General features: G+C 42.4%; 1 protein-coding gene and 1 long non-coding RNA gene across 3 annotated transcripts; one reads left to right on the top strand and one right to left on the bottom strand.

Moving 5' to 3' along the window:
- Positions 1-828: 828 nt before the first annotated feature.
- Positions 829-9,304, bottom strand: tgm2l (transglutaminase 2, like). Of its 2 annotated transcripts, XM_026176767.1 has the most exons (15): positions 8,746-9,304; positions 8,114-8,284; positions 7,080-7,310; positions 6,774-6,892; positions 4,527-4,655; positions 4,203-4,380; positions 3,882-4,023; positions 3,685-3,788; positions 3,188-3,330; positions 2,969-3,068; positions 2,732-2,877; positions 2,525-2,654; positions 2,255-2,415; positions 1,796-1,932; positions 829-1,339 (listed from the first exon to the last, which is right to left on the bottom strand). In XM_026176767.1, exons 1-15 carry the CDS (start codon positions 8,759-8,761, stop codon positions 1,156-1,158), a joined length of 2,091 nt encoding a protein of 696 aa, XP_026032552.1. In that variant the 5' UTR covers positions 8,762-9,304; the 3' UTR covers positions 829-1,155. The 2 variants fall into 2 exon arrangements, with proteins under 2 accessions (XP_026032552.1, XP_026032551.1); XM_026176766.1 differs by lacking the exon at positions 8,746-9,304 and having other exon boundaries at positions 8,114-8,732.
- A 3,462-nt stretch (positions 9,305-12,766) lies between these two features.
- Positions 12,767-16,032, top strand: LOC113027175 (uncharacterized). Its single transcript, XR_003272995.1, has 2 exons — positions 12,767-13,007; positions 15,039-16,032. It is a non-coding gene; the product is annotated as an uncharacterized LOC113027175 (long non-coding RNA).
- Positions 16,033-17,350: the final 1,318 nt, after the last annotated feature.

Here is a 17,350-nt window from a genome sequence, read left to right on the forward strand (position 1 = left end):
GGCTAATATGCAAATTTATTGTACGGATCAACGGAAATACCAAAATAAAAGCTTCCCGAAATGCTCAGACCTCTACATTGGAGAGACCAAACAGCCACTTCACAAGCGCATGGCACAACACAGAAGAGCCACCTCCACAGGACAAGACTCAGCAGTCCATCTGCATCTAAAGGTCAAAGGTCACTCTTTCGAGGATGCCAATGTTCACATTTTGGACAGAGAGGACAGATGGTTTGAAAGAGGAGTGAAAGAAGCATCTATGTCCACTGTGAGCGACCATCTTTGAACAGAGGCGGGGTTTACGACACCAACTCTCTGCCATCTATAATTCAGTTTTGAGATCCCTTTCCAGACGCCTTAACGCCCACTCACATCCTGGGCCATCTGACCTCAGGAATTCGCATGATAAGGTGGGGCCAGGTTTCACAATGAACACACCCGAAACTCTGGCTGATTGGGACCCACGCCCAGTTTCCCACCTTGGCTCAGGCGATTAGAGGATCATCAGGGGGTCCTTTTGTCCCTCTGTGGGGGGAAACTCCTACTGGGTTTATATCTGGGACTCTCCACCATTTGACCTTAGAACTGAAGAAGCTTCTCGGATGAGAGGTGAAACGTCTTCAAGCAACTCAAAGAAGTCCAGACGCTTTTCTTTGCAAGCTCCTTTGACTACGATGACCTGGATGACTGAGAACCTTCACAGACATAAAGTAACTGGTAGAAAAAACTTCTGTATATGTTTTTATATATTGGCTGAAACACAAATATTATAAAAGTGCATTCATTTGAACTTTGTGATTACAAACAGTGAAAAAGAAACAAAAAAAATACAAACAACAACAGAATTTCCTTTATTAGAAACCTTTAAACTGTCGGCCAGGCGCCAAAATTCAGCAGAAAAACCAAACCGCAAAAGTCAAAGGCAAGAAATGAGACGCTAACGCAGTGAAGCCGAAACAAAATGCAAAATATGATAATGCAAAGTCAGAAATGTTCATACCTGGCACATAGTGGCTTCAAACTAATGCTTTATCATCATGTATTTGTGGACTTTCACAGGCTGATGTATGTGGAACATGTTTTATTCCACATACATGCGGATTGCTCGATGGCTCATCCGCTCACAGGACACGTCTCAGATTATTTAAAGGTTGCTTAATAAAATTCGGTAATTTCAGCAAAGATATTTCTGTACTTCTTGCGGACGACCACTGTGGTGACTCCCTTGACATCTTTCAGTCGGTCAGAGTCAAAGTCCACCAGCAGCTTCCTCACCCCAGTCCTCATGGGTGAGAAGGACACCACAATGGACACCGTCTGTCCTGGAGAAATGTCCCCACTGGAAGAGAAGATGCATGTGTTCTTCTTTATTTTGTTTTTTACTGACTGCTGTATTTGTGCCTCAGTGCCACATTAAAGTCATCAGGAATAACCTACAAGGGCAGTTTATTACAATCAAGCCACTGGTTCACACATGGAAAAATCCCTGTTCAAGGACTGGCCTTTGGACCAACTCTGTCCTGGCCCAGAAAAACCGTATTATTACACTGAGGGATCCAAATGACCACAGCGAGTCCCTACTGCGCTAGGCAGATTGTAAAACACTGATACTTTTAAGTGATTGAGAGGGCTGCTATAAGTATATACTTATAGTCTCTATGTAACAACGCCCACCCACGCACTCATTTATCCCACATTTTCCCAATGTTGGACCCATTGCCTCATTCTTCATACACGCGACAAGCTTTGCTTTGTGGGCTAAACTTTTGTTCTAAACAGCAGACCCATTACTTACCTAACATGGATCTTAGTGGAAGAGAGTAGGCCTGCGCCCTCCACAGTGAACACACCTCCTTTCAGTGGAACTGGTAAGGGATTGGTGAAGGAGATGGAAGCTTTTACTTGTTCACGAACAAAAGCCTTCCCAGGAACCTGGAGAAAGAGGAGACCGCTCTGTGTTCTAGAACGTCTGAAACTGAATGTCTACAAGGCTGCGAATCAACTGCATTCACAAAGAGTTTTTACTGGAATACTGATTTTCCAAAGTCTTCCTCTGACGTGTCCCCTCCACACAATAATAACTGAAAAGACTCAAACCAACACTGAAACTAGTAAAAACTAAAGTGAAAGATTTTCAAACAAAAAAACCTGAACTGGGACAAACAAACCAGCTCTGACTTACAAACAAAAAGTTAAAATGTGTTAGAAAATATAAAACTATAATAACCCAGGTGACCTCTACAGGTGTTCCCACCTGTATGAAGACGTCAGGTCTGCTGAGTGGGATGTCAGTCACAGTCAGGAGGGGCTCGTTCTCGCCTGGAGCCTCTACGAATGCTTTCACCCTGATCAGATGATCGTCTGAGACACACTGGGCATAGTCATCGTAGCGCAGACGCAGCACTTCCTGCTGAGCTGGTAACACACAAACACACAGCATCAAACAGCATCCAGCTCTTACAGAATTACAAGAGCAGCTGAGATGTTACTTTGTAACATGTCAGAGCTCATCTAGGCTGCTGACCTTTGTGAGCAGGCACCATCACAGTGGTGGTCTGCTTCTGGCAGTTCCCCCGATAGAGAGAGCTGTAAGTAACAGCCGTAGCCAGCATGGTCAGCTGGACGTGAGCATCCTGGTCTCCTTCATTCTTCACCTACTGACAGAAAGACTGTGTCATGAATTCAGGTTTAGTTCATCCACTCATTTAGCTGCAGTGTGAATAGTCCATACCTCAATAATCACATCAAAGTCTGTCCCAAACACAGGCTTGGCGTGCTTGATGGACAGCTGCAGTCGTCCTGGTTCTGAGCTGTCACTGAGGACGTCTGTCACCCGACGCCCCGCCTTCTCGTACACTTCTCTCTCCTTCTTGGATCCTGTGGAGAAGAGAGTTTTCATGAAGAACTGCCATGAACTCATGTAAACGTTATTTATATGCTCCTGCGTGTGTTCTGCTTTCCAACTAACCTTCAGGATATTTGTATTGCACAGTGACGTCGTCTCTGAAGTCCCCATAAACACTTTTGGTGCTGATGTTCCTACCCACAGTGGTCTGGTCCACTCTGATCTGTGGAAGTCGGAGAGACCATTAGAAATGATTATCTGTTATAAAAACGTGTGTGTGTGTGTGTGTGGTTACTGCTTTATGAGTTGGAAGATAGAAAAACTGACAAAAACAACACATACTTTTCTCCGTTGGCCATTTCTCTGAACGATCCAGTGGATGATGTCAGCGTTCACCTCTGCAAACACAAACGGAGCATCGTACTTCACTCCCAGATTTCCCTCCCTGACGGCCGTCACAGGGCACGGACCACAGCAGAAAACCCCTGAAGCACAAACGTCCATTTATTTAAAAGCATTTCCTGCATCAGTAGAGAATCACTAAGTGACATCAAAACACTTTTAACAATTATTATTCAGTTTGATGACCACCCAAGTCCACCTGGAACTAAGTTTTGACACTCAGGAAACAACGGTGGGACTTTTCTGAACTAAATAAGGTTTTGAAAAGTATTTTTTTCAAGTGGAAGTCAAACTATCAACATCTTTGTTTTAGCTCTAAAGAAAGGCAGCGGTGACAATCCTCACAGCCGTTCATAACGATGAAATACAGAAATGAGTTTACACAGAAAAGTACCAGAAAAACATGTGGACTAAAACATCAAACGTTAGGACCGTACCATCGCTGAGTTCTTGAGGGGTGGGATCTAAAACCTGCCAGCCATCATTTCCTTTGGGGAGATCATCTCTCCTCATCCAAGACTCCACCCAACAGTGGAAATTCCTAAAACCGTGAGGACGGAAAACGTATCACCTCCCGTTAGATAATGCCATATTTGTGTATTTTTTCTGATCGTAGGCGTTCCTGTGATCCTACCAGCTGCTGTCTCTCCCTCCTCTGCTCTCCAGTGGTTGCAGGTTTTCATCCAACAGGAAGTCTATAGAGAGGTTTCCATCGACATCATGAGCTGAAGAGAAGTTGGTGATGAGGCGTGTTGGGATTCCCAGACAGCGCAGCACTGTGAAAAGATCACACGCTCCAACTGAGACAAAGGATTTGTTTCTACATCTGATGTTGTGAATGTGTTTGTGCTGAAGATCTGGAACAATGGAAGTAGTTTAAATGACAACTGCTACAGAAGGGATGCTTTTAAAAGAATGATTTAGCTATCCTTGAATGCAGGGAAGTCTGTGTTACCTGTACATGCAACAGCAGCAAACACCCAGCACTGGCCATATTTCACTGCTCTGACCCCAGCTTTGCTCCACTGACGGAGGATCGGTGCGCTGCCGGTCCACCGGTACGGTGCAACTCCATCAGAGTACGGCTCAGTCCAGCGCCCAGTCAGCACTCCTCTGTCATCATTAGAGTTCACCTGCAAGAGTTCACCTATCAGACTCAGGATCGCTGCTGTGGCATTCATGAGCTGCAGATCATGTTCATCATGTGCTCACACAAATGAAACCAAATGTTTTCCAGCCGTTAACATTATTTTCAGCCGAAGCCAGAAATGCTTCTCACCATTGCAGTGATGATCCTGCTGACGTAGACGGGGTCAAATCTCTGCTCAATGTCCATCTGTGAGTCTCGCAGAGCATCGTTGGAGTTATTCAGGACTTCAAAACAGATGTCCATCACATAGTCCTCAAACTGCAGGAGAAGGAGAACGCCAGTGAGAGAGGCCATAGAAGAGCGCCTAAAAACAGGAAAGAGATTTCCTGAAGAACCTTTTTCTAAATACTAAATGTTTCCCATCGGCTGCCCAGTGTGTGCAGTAGGGGAAATAAGTTTTGGATTCTGTGCTGATGACTTTTGATCCTCAAGAAGATTATAACTTAGTACTTGGTGAAGAAACCCTTTCTGACAACCGCACATGTCAGGGGGGATTTTGGTCCACCCCTCTTAACAGAAACACTCCTTCAGGTTTATTGGCTGCTCCTTAGCAACTCAAGGCTTCAGCTCCCTCCACAGATTCGTATTATTTCCCCCACTGTACGTGTGCATCTGTTACACCCACAGTCTGCCTGTTAGTCATCCTCTCTGCCCTCGCAGCTACCTGTGAATGGGTGAGCCTTTGTTTGTGTGGTCTGGTTACATTCTGACACATCGCATCCAGATGTTTCCTCCAGACAACTGACAGATTTTCAGATCCAGCCAAAGCCTGAGAGTCTCTGCCACACTGCTGTGACAGTTCACACCAGCCCCCTGTGGTAGGACTCGACTTAAGCGGTCAAAGAACTGCAGGAGACTGATGCTGTCCAGTGTAGCAAGTGATTTATTTTGTGACCCAAACAATATTTACAAAGAAACAAATAAGAAACTCAACTCTATAATTAACTCAGTTCAAATAAACATAACTGAACTTAAATCAGTGGAAATTAAGGTCAGACTGCACACAGCTACACTGACCTGGACCTTTCTCTTGAAACACCTGAGTTCTTCTGCTTAAATCGTCCACTTAACCAAACACTTTCTCCTCTGGACTATTCCATTCAGTAGGTAAGATGAACATGATTATATTCAAACCTCTACTGCTCCTCTTTACTGGCAACATAAACTCTATTGCTGTAATCAATACATATTACAACAATAAATCCATTTCTTCATAAACCCTCTAAAACCAACTTTATTAAATTATAAGAGTTCTTCCCCTTCTGCACTTGGTCTCTTCCTGTGACCTCAGATGAACCCAGAAGCTATAAAGCAGGAAGTAAAACTACATTTCCTTCTTTTGTTTCTGGAAGACAGGTAGGTAAGGTAAGTCAGGATACATATGATGGGTCTATCGGTAGTGTTTGATTGGGTCCCGGCTCACTATGGGGTTAAGGGGGAATGAAGCAGTGGACAGGTTAGCAAAGGAAGCCACTAATCATGAGATGGTTGATCTGGTGGAGAATTTTGGTCAGGAGGAAGTAAAGAGTATTATTAAGCTCGAAATGAGGGGTAGATGGCAGAAACAGTGGGACGAAGACAGGAGGGGAAGGTGGTTATATAAAATTCAAAGGGGGGTGGGAGTGAGGAGATCCACAAGAAGGAGTAGGCGAGAGGAGGAGGTGGTGTCAAGACTGAGATTTGGGCATATGGGTTTGAATTCCACACCGTTCTTGATAGGGAAGCATGCCTCAGGGAAATGTGATTCTTGTGGAGCGGATGAAACTTTGGAGCATGTTGTTTTGCAGTGTCGGAAATATACGGTAGAGAGGAGACGGTTGGTCCGAAATCTCAGTAGCATTGATATGAAACTTGATGTTGTAGGGTTACTACAGAGGGAGGCGGGGGATAAGTGTTATCAGGCATTGTTTCAGTTTTTGAGAGAAGTAAGGTTGTTTGGGAGGATATGAAGTGTTTTTTTTTTTGTTTTTTTTTGTTTTGAGCATGATTTCTGTCCACACTCCATAGCAGTGGTGGCGGTAATGCACCATGCAGTTGTTTGCCAACCGCCAATAATACGTAAAAGAAGAAGAAGGTAAGTTGTAAACAATACAAATTAACAGTTGAAATGAAGAACATGTTAACTTAAACTTGTAGGGATTGATTTAAACTAAGATGTTATATTATATAATCTGTAAAAGTGCAAAACATAAAGAAACCCAGGATAGTAGATGTTTGCCTGTTGCAGACTACGTGTGAAATATGGTTAAATCAAAACAAGAATGTTAACTAAGAATATAGACAAATGGTCTTCTCGCCCGCTTTGTCACACCCCACTGGGCTGACAGACACAGATGTATTCAGCACAGTCACACTTTAAATGTTTTTGTGTGTTACCTGTCCATAATTCCAGTGAATGCTTTTGATGTATTCCCAGGTCCCCATGTAGATTATTCCTTCTTCGTTCATGATGTACTCCTGAAGCTGAGTCTCGTCAGGCAGATACACCACATCATCTGGTAAACGCATAAAGACCACGACAGTGTTCCTAATATGAAATCTTCAGTTGTAATCTGATCATTTTGCTTATTGTGGAATTTAATTCATCGTAATCGCAGAAAAAGCAAATGAAACTCAGAGTGTGTCAGTGGCTTCAGTCTGACCTGCTGAAGCAATCAGACACACAGAGAGCGCACGCTTTACCTTTGCACCAGGGGTTATAGAGCAGGTGGAAACTCATTTTGTCCTTTTTCTCTAAAACGCGTCCGTCCGGTGACATCAGCAGCACAGCCAGACTGTACTGGCCAATGATAGCATCTGCTGGACTGTGCAGAGTCAGCAGCATTTCATCTTGTGCTCCCTGCTGGTTAAACCACCACTTGTCCCCAGCTCCATGCACCTTCTGAACCTTGATCTCCACCTCGTCTCTCTTACCTGGTGAAACAAACAAAGCCTTCTGGGTCAGAAACAACAGCATGTATGGAACAGGTGTTCAGCTTTACACAGCAAGTGATGGTTATAAATCTGAACTGTTTTAATGATCAGGAGGAGTTCAGTGTTGGGGATCAATAGACTTATGTCTGTGAAGGTTCTCAGTCATCCAGCTCATCGTAGTCAAAGGAGCTTGCAAAGTGTCTGGACTTTAAGTTGCTTGAAGACGTTTCACCTCATCAGGGGTCCTTTTGTCCCTCTGTGGGGGGAAACTCCCACTAGGTTTAAATCTGGGACTCTCCACCATTTGACCTTAGAACTGAAGAAGCTTCTCGGATGAGAGGTGAAACGTCTTCAAGCAACTTAAAGAAGTCCAGACGCTTTTCCTTGCAAGCTCCTTTGACGATCAATAGACTTGTGTAGACCTAGTTTTGCTACATATAAAACTTAAATTTAAGGTAAAAGTACAGTCTATTGTACACACAATATTTACTAACAATCAGTGTTTGTATAAGATTTCTTCTTTTACAAAGGTACAAACAAGCTGTGTATAACTGTATAAATATACATTAAAACCAATATTGTAACTTGTTATGTAATTAAGTCAATTTGTAGTTGAAATTGAGACGGCATAAGGAAGGACGTACGAACTGATACTGACTTATTAATGAGTTACAGTTCTTATAAGGTGCTGACTGACTAAAGAAATCTTCCAAAACAAGATGCTTTCTTTGCAATGTTCCCCAGAAGACTCGAGTTTAATCTTTTCTATCTTTACAGCGCCTTCCTGGTCAGCCTGTACTCACCGAGGTGCAGGACTAGATCCAAGTGGTGTTTGGGGGGCAAAGAGCCATTACACTGCACAGTGATGGAGAAGGGCTGACCCCTACGGACAATCAAGCGCTTCTGATCGATCTCCCTGGTGCGGTGTGCCGAGTTGTTCTCACGACTTCTCAGATCCACATCACTAATCAAACCTAAGACAAACAGCAGAAAATTCAGACATCGGTCATGCACTGATATCAGGCTTATAGAGGTTTCTGTCATATCGCCAAATAACACATTTACAGACTTGGGAGTTTCAGCTTTTTTTAAGCTGCGACATTGCTAAGAGTCAAGTCCATGATCATAGTCAAGATGTACGTCGGCTGTGCTGCTCTGCCTATGATTTTTCCAACTGTTGATTTTTCTTCCCTTTAAATCAGATTATTGACAAAGTATTAACTTTGCATAATCTGCAAAATTACACGTATTTGTTCTCAATGCATAGCTGCCTTCCTTCCTGTCCTAGTTTTGCTCAAAAGCTGTGAAAGCCTTCGGACGAGTCCTGTAGCACCCAAATGCTGATTCACCCGTCAGCACATTTCTCACACATTAAAATCCAAACTAATTTTGTACTAGCAGTAATAGCTGCAGTCAGCAGCAGACGTTCACTTGCCTTTGTGGTTGGCCATTGTGAATATCTGCTCCAAATGTCTTCACGCTGTCTCAGATTCGTGCTCGATGTCCACCAGGCTCATGTATTTATGCTCTAGAGAGGACTTCCCACTTATCTGACACACACTCACCCCCCAAACACTCGGTCATGTTGCTTCTCCTCCCTCTGTGACCTCTCACATACCAAAAATTACACTCCTCTGTGGGTGTAGGCATGAGTGAAAGCTTCAGAGGCTCTTTATTATTATCTCTCTTGAGTCTTTAGTCATTGTAACAAATAGAATGAAATCAAGAGAAAAACAAGAATATAAACTTCATTCTGCACATTTATAAAGAAATAGCGACTCACGTCGACCAAAGCGCTGAACAAACACAACGGAAACAAAACCCATCAAATACCAATCAGAGTGGGCTGAATTATAACACCATGCAAAGAAAGCAGAAGCCAAAGCAGATGAGAAAGAAATCTGGTGCTAAACAAAGATCATGAAGTTACAGAATATATCGAAGCTGTCAGAGATAGAAGGCAGACACAGGTCTTAACCAAATATAGGCCCAGTGACCCCAAAGTGACACCAGAACAAAGGTGGTCAGGATCACGTGCCCACTGGTCTGGATACACGTCTTTAAAAAGATGTCAAATCATGCACTCGTACAGGCGAACTTGTAAGTTGTTGTATGTAACTGGTCCTGCGCTTTATCTTAACGTTTCTTACTCTGTGATCTGAAGTTGAGCTGAAGCAGGAAGGTCAAAGTTGGGTCAAAGAGTCACAAAGTTGAGGTCAGTTTGCCCTTCTTGAATTACTAAATACAACTTTAGTCATCTAGCAAATGTCCACACCCAGATTATTCAAGAGCAGGGTGTCTGTGACTCTGAACAGTTATCTCTATCTAACCCATACACCAAATGTCAGCACCTCTGCAACACTGACACGCTCGGACTGCTGAATTTTAATGTTCAAGTAAAGCTGAAAAATAGCTTTAAGCTTCATGCTGCTGTCCTAAAAAACAGGAAACCACTATTTATAGTCATTCTAACGTATTTTAGCTACACATGACCTTTTGCCTTATTCTATGTAGGATTTAATTTAGTGACTTAAGTACACTGAGTCAAGTAGATAGTTGTGATAAGCTCCCTGAATTAGATAAGCGAATAACACTATGTAAGGATGGAGTCATGTCAGAATAACCACAAAGAATATATAGTGAGGACTAAATTTAGACTTTAAAGTTATAATATCTGATGCTTTTGGACAAACTGAAAACAGACTGAAATCATATAAAGTTACGGAAAAGGTGAGAAAATAACTCATGCACATCTGTACACATATAAATCCAATGTTATTGCTGATGCTAAATCTTCCGGTGTTCTTTGAGTGGTCAGTAAGTTGTAATTGGTGCAGGCTGGTGGATGACCTCTATGAGAGGGAACGTGTGCTTTGAGCTGCTGATGTAAACTAGAAAGAGACAGCATCACTCTGACGAGGACTGATTCAGAAGCACTTATGTTGCAACGTGTTTGTAAAGCCAGACAGTCAGATTTCTCTTTTAGAGCCACATCAGAACCGGCTCTTTTGCTGTCACAACAACACGACGGTTTCCTCACACTGAGCTTTTCCCGTCAGCCTGCTGAAACAGTGAGGCACACATCCAGAAATCTTGAATGAGTTCAACACGTAGTTGAAGGAGGTTAAGAAGAGTCATTTGTGTTTCGGGGGTTTCTGCAGTTACATTTTGTAGAGTCAGTAAAGGTGCTGGAAAACGTGGACCCTGTCCTAATCTGCTGATGTAAAACAGTCTCTGTGACTTTGGTTTGAAGAAACTGAATGTGTTGGTGCAACTGGAGCTCTTCCTGCATTGTGTTAGATTTCTCAGTGCCCACCGAGTGTCTGTGCCTGATAATGAGGTCTGTGACAGACAGAGCACTGACAAAGCAAACACAATGAACACAGTGCAAAAAATAGCCTGAGGTGTCACTACTGTGTTAGAAGGATGACGCACAATGGGAATTAGTTTTTTGTAAACTACACACACTTACACACTTTCACTAACACTTATACAGTATTGATATTCAGTACTGAGTCAGTTAAACGTGTACGGCCACTTGACTCATTCATTTATGCCCGGCTCCATCTCATTTACAGCTGAAAGAGGCAAATTTGATGGAAATATCACCAGGACATATCAAAATTTGATCTGAAATCTGTTGTGGTTTCAGCAGCACCTGGTAGTCCAGACTGGGTCGTCATTTTGCTGAGTGGAGCCAAAAAACAGCAGAAAATCCACTTCTTAGATTTAATATGTTTGAATGGACTTTTTCATGAGTTCTCCACCAGTTTAGAAGTTTTATCTCTTTAATGGAATTACAAGGGCGCTGGCCTCATCTGACCTTGAAGCTTCTTGCCACTAAACTTCATCCTACTCCTTTTCGAGCGCACACATTGTGTAGACATAGAGATATACATGAAAACTTGATGTTGTTTAAAGTTTTAGTTTGTTTTTTTTGTTTTCTTCTTTTCTCTTGTTATTTCACTTATATTTGCATGTTCAAAATAAAATTCTATCTATCTCTATCTCACTCATTGCCTGATTACCTCTGAGCCTCTGACCATGTACGCCCGTTCCTGTAAATTTAAAGCAGTTTATGGAATATTTCTCTTACAGCGCTTGGATTAACGCTTAGATTCTGCACTGCAATCGCATTTAAATTTTTTTGATGTAATATCCACAGCGATGGTGAACAGAAGCAAAATCCAGACTGAGTTACAGGAAGACATTGTTTGTCTGATGCTGAACTGAGGAATGCTGGGATGGTCATGTTCGGGAAACCAAGGTCTTTAACTGACCTCAGTGTCCTGATCGCACCAAAGTGTTATCAGAGTGACACACTGGTCTTTCACCCAATTTCAGCACAATTCTGTGGAAAACCCCCACTGCTAAAAAGTTTAAAAAATCTTTTAGATCAGTTTAACTTTTATTCAAAGGACAAATTACGACGTTTATTAATACACTGATGCTTTTAAAGAAAAAAGTCTCCTAGATATAATTTGTCCTTTTTCAAATATACAGTACGTACACAGTACATTCCCTGCTTCATGAAGTATTTCTCTAAGATGAGTCTGAGACAGAAGATGTTCTGGCGTGAGCATCAAAGTGCATGCAAATGAAACTTTAAACGAAACTGTGAAAATGTGTGATGGGAAGAAACCCAGAATAGACGAGATTTGAGCTGAGGTTGTGTGGAGTGACTGCAGACAGCTGGATATTTCAGGAAGTGATGTTTCCACAGATGGTTTCCGTAGAGTTGATACTAGCAGGAAAACACCAAGGAGGATCTCAAACATGAAGAGAACTGTAGGTAAGTGCTTTGGGAAATGGGAAATTACAACAACATCAAACTACTATAACAGAGTCTGCACACGAACATGACATTAGTTATGCTGTAAAGCTAGATGATTGAGCTGGTCCTTAAATATACAAGATGGAAGGTGAGTGGATGAAGTGCAGGTCAGGGAGTCAGCTGGTGAGAGAACACAGCTCTGCGGACCTTACAGGGAATAAAAGATCTACCTGCTTTCACACAACAGAAGAGAAGCTGAGGGAGAGGACAGAGACGAGAAGCAGGGGGGTAAATAGAAAAAGGCAGCTGACACTAGAGACAACAGGGGAGAGTGACCGAACTCTGTATGCTGTAAAGGTGTTTCAAATAGTTTTACATTATTCCTGATTCACTGACGTATACTGAGATATAACTACAGAGATTTAACCTGAGATCTGGATGTCACAGGTTCGAATGTATTTTTCAAATGTAGCTCTGTTACTGGAAAGTTAGAGACTGTTTAAGTACATTTAAAAAAAAGAGAAATAAGCAAATAGATTCAAAACTCAAAGATTTATATCTGACATCTAAAACTGCGATCTCACTCTTCATTCGAAAATCAATTTTCCTTTCCTGTTAGCTCGCGGATTAGCTACTGGATTAGCAAAATTCCGAAGCAATCCGAATTAGCCACAAGGTGCGATGTAACGAGCTCTCTGATTGGTTGGACAGACACAGGCTGGCTGCCTGGATTTTTCTATGCTGCTGTTTGTGCTAAAAGCTTTGCCCTGCTAACACCTGTGTCCTTGCACAAAGGCCGTTCAGCCTCGGGATTTACACTCTGCCCGACACCGATATGTGATGAATGAGGGGACCGTGCAGTGAAACGTGGAGCTGAAACTCTGACTGTGCGCCTGTGGACTCAGCCTGACCACCTGTTGAAGGTATGCTAACATGGCTAATGCTAGCATCACCGAATGTAGCCCCGTTATTTGAAAATTTTACGTCGCAGCTGTACGAGCCAGCTACGTGTTTTGTAAGCTGTAAACTACAAAACAATTGAAAATCGTTTTTTGTTTTTTTTTACATATATTTCTACTTGGAGAAATTTAAGAGGCTTATCCCTCAAAACTTTAAATACAAAAAAATTGCAAAAAATAGTTTACAACAACAGGAAATTTATTTTGAGTGTCTTCATAGTTTTATTTTGGAGATACACCAATTTTTATATACTGCAGGAAAAATGAAAAAACAATCCTATGATGCAAATTTGCAAAGAAAACAGCAGGTGCATCAAAATAAACTATTTCCAGCAGTGCAATTCGAGTTCCAAGCATCCCAGAAACTATTCAGAAAAGCATAGAGTCAAACATGACTTAAAAAAAACCACCAGTATAGGTTTCGGGCAGGAAATGGCGGACATTCGATAGTTCGCGTTGACGTCTTTTTCAATGTGGGAAGTGTTACGAACAGCTGATCGGATCGGTACAACTCCTCCGGTTTCATATGCAAAAAAAATTATTGCGCTAGCTTACGCGGTTCCGGTTCTACAGGGATTTAAAAATAGTTACGCAAAACGGTGCTGCTCTGACCGGCTTTAAAGGGTTAACAATAACAATGTGTTGAATAATGACTTTAAAAAATAATATAAAACAGTGCAAATACTGATAACAGTGCAAATGTTTGCAATATAAGAAATAAATGAAAAATGTAAACATCTGTGTTTAGTGAGCTTTGCAGTGTTGCTCTGTGGTGCAGCTACGACACCGTAGCAAAGTTTACACACTGTGTCTACTTGATCCACGTCTGACTGAACCCATAATGTTTCCACACCACTGAAGTTTTTTTTTTTTTTTACCTCTCTTTTCAACCAACGGCAGTCCACTCCTCTCCAAATAACTTCTGCTTAGCTTTCCGAGCTTCCCTCGGGTCCTCTTAATTGTTGTGACACGTGTTCGAAATGCAGAGAGGTGCGCTCGATTTGCCACACGGAGCAGCGCGAGAGTAAAGCACGAGGGAGGGGCTAATAATCGGCTCAGTCATTTTTAATGATCGTTGAAAGCCCAGATCGTAATCGAGATTACAATTCGATTAATTGAGCAGCCCTAGGCACAACACAGAAGAGCCACCTCCACAGGACAAGACTCAGCAGTCCATCTGCATCTAAAGGTCAAAGGTCACTCTTTCGAGGATGCCAATGTTCACATTTTGGACAGAGAGGACAGATGGTTTGAAAGAGGAGTGAAAGAAGCATCTATGTCCACTGTGAGCGACCATCTTTGAACAGAGGCGGGGTTTACGACACCAACTCTCTGCCATCTATAATCCAGTTTTGAGATCCTTCCCAGACGCCTTAACGCCCACTCACATCCTGGGCCATCTGACCTCAGGAAATCACATGATAAGGTGGGGCCAGGTTTCACAATGAGCTCACCTGAAACTCTGGCTGATTGGGACCCACACCCAGTTTCACACCTTGGCTCAGGCGATTAGAGGATCATCAGGGGTCCTTTTGTCCCTCTGTGGGGGGAAACTCCCACTAGGTTTATATCTGGGACTCTCCACCATTTGACCTTAGAACTGAAGAAGCTTCTCGGATGAGAGGTGAAACGTCTTCAAGCAACTTAACGAAGTCCAGACGCTTTTCTTTCCAAGCTCCTTAGACTATGATGACCTGGATGACTGAGAACCTTCACAGACAATTTAAGCATTCACTGCACCTACAGTATCTACACCTGTGTGGCAAAGATACAGATGATGAAATTGACTAATAAAATATAAATAATGAAAAGAAAATCTGTAATTGAGTTTAGTACTTTTCTTTGTATGCTCGGTGCCTAGAAAAGCCCTGAATTCTGTCATATATTTACTGTAAATATATAAATGTGATGTCAATTTTCACAGAGATCATAAAGTATTTAAATCACTGCTGATAGTCTGATTGTTTATAGCTTCAAATGTTTTTGTGTCTGTAGGTCTGTCTGATGACAATTTGGAGTCCTCTGGAAGGTGAGGACACACCCACATCTGTCTACTCCCACAGTCATGGAGGGTGTTACTGTCAGGGAGAGGGGGAGGACGTGGACCCAAACACTGGACTCTTCCGAGAGAAAACTGTGAATTTACTTACAGTGAAAAATACAAACGCATGTGTACAAATCTTTGGCACTGTGTCTCCCTGAGGAGATTTCCTGAATGCCTTCCACATGGTATGAATGTCCGTGACTCCACTCTCGGGAAAAACAGACTCCGCTCCTGAACCGTAGTGCCACAACAACACACACACGTTGGCAAGACAATCCGAATAAGCGAGGTTTTTTCACACAATTAATACGGCCGTACTGACGAGAGCAAACTCAGCGATCCGGCGTCGACTGGAGCTCAGCCGCACTGCTAAATAGGGCGCTCCTGACGATCGCAATCGGCGCAGCAGGTACGGCTGCCTCCAGTGCCAGAACACTTCCGAGTTTAAAGGTCACCTGGTGTCCAAAATGTCCGGGAGCGCAAGCGTAAATAATCGCAGGGAGATGGGAAAAGAGGAAGAACACGATCAAACTCTCCACACGGACACTACAAGCAGGTCGGCCAGAGAGGACAGTTACGGTGTTGTGCCAACAACTGATTTCCAATGTTTGCCTGTGTTTTTATGTGGAATGTCTTTACCTATGATGGCAAATAGAGTTCAGTGATGAAATTATAGCAGTTTAAATATGAGCAATCAGGTTTTGGCACAACTACAGCTCTGAGTCACACACACAGGAAAAAAGCAGCACCTGGCCTTCGTGCAGGAGAGCGTGCCTCAGTCATGATGCACCCTGCATCCGCTACTTTACTTCCTAATCTCCATCTCCTTTAACACACAATGTAAATTACTGTGGAAAAGTGTACATGTAGACAAAGTCTGTAACCTGTGCACACTTGTACTTGTTTATGAGTTACATTTAAGAAGAGTAAAGTTATTCACATCGAGTTTTTATTCTTTCGTAATATGTACCACAGTCATTCAGCTCCAGCAGTTTTTCTATCCATCTTATCAATTCCAGTCTAATCTGAATTCACTGCTCGAGTTCAGTTTGGGTCTTAAACTGCAGAGAATACCTCCTGAATCCAGTGTTTTTGCCTGATAATGGCAGAAAGCTAACAGCGGTTTTCTTCTGAGAGATGCTGCTGAGGCTGAAATTAATCCAAGAGCAACAACAACTGAAAATAAATGTGTACATAAATCTCTTGATGAATGAGTTACAGGCAAGGATATGCCCAAAAGTTCAGTTCCTCTGGATGTTTCCATGGAAAATAGTTTCATCACTCATCCAAGTGACTTCTCAAGTGTCACGGATGACTCCCACTGAGACCAGTGTGTCCAGTTAAATTCAGTCGATTTTTTAAAGGAGAGTTGTTAGATGCTGTGCTCATGAGGACAATTAGTTTTAACTTCCAGCACAACACAAAGCTGCCATATTTGATCATCAAAATACTTAACTGAGCAGAATTAAGTGAAACTGTAACATCCTCATACGATGACACACCACATCATTGTTGTGAGAATGCAAACTTTCTAATTGGAAGTTTGCACGGCTGCCAGGAAGGGACAGTTTGGTTTCTGGCTGATGTTAATGAGCGGTCGTTGCTCTCTCGTTCTCTCTGGAATGGCTGCACGGAGGATGTAACACCCAATAAGCGCTGAGGTTGGTGTCCTTGTCAGGAATCAGCCATCCTCAGCTTCCAGGTTAGGAAAATTGGAACCAGAAGATATTCAAATACATCTCTCCACAGCTGCTGATGAATTCCACAAAAAACAAAGTTTGTTAAAAACACTGATTGATCATACATTTATTTAAAAATCATTGATAAGTGGATAACTGCAATATATAGTTTATAATTTCAACAATGTCCTGTAAAAAATGGAACCATATATGTCAGATGTAGCGTGGTGCTTGTGTGAGTACTCATGTTACTAGGTGGGCAGTTCCTGCTTTAAATGCATTCACTTAGATTTAGAAATCTAAGAGGCCAGAAATGTTTGAACTCACGTATGAACCTGAACCAATAGTGTCATGATGCATGCTCGATCATCTTTGATTGAAGAGCATCACAAGTTGATCTTGTTAATCTGGACGCACCTTTTTTTTTTAGTGGGAGAAACGTTTCGTCACTCATCCAAAGAAGGTACATCCAGATGAACAGAATCAACTTTTGGGGGTTAAATCAACAGTGTCACTGCCCTCTGCTAAGACTGCAACACTGTCTTTCCCTGATGTTTGCCAGTCTGCATTGCTGACCTTCCACC

This window comes from Astatotilapia calliptera, chromosome 7, assembly GCF_900246225.1.
Source record: "Astatotilapia calliptera chromosome 7, fAstCal1.2, whole genome shotgun sequence".
Classification (NCBI taxonomy): domain Eukaryota; kingdom Metazoa; phylum Chordata; class Actinopteri; order Cichliformes; family Cichlidae; genus Astatotilapia; species Astatotilapia calliptera.

Coding starts and splice junctions, on each gene's coding strand:
- tgm2l (XM_026176766.1), bottom strand. CDS start 8,354: ATGACAGAAACCTCTATAAGCCTGATATCAGTGCATGACCGATGTCTG. Junction 3,331..3,684: donor CCCTCAAGAACTCAGCGATG/GTACGGTCCTAA, acceptor TTTGTGCTTCAG/GGGTTTTCTGCTGTGGTCCG. Junction 2,878..2,968: donor GCAATACAAATATCCTGAAG/GTTAGTTGGAAA, acceptor TCTTCTCCACAG/GATCCAAGAAGGAGAGAGAA.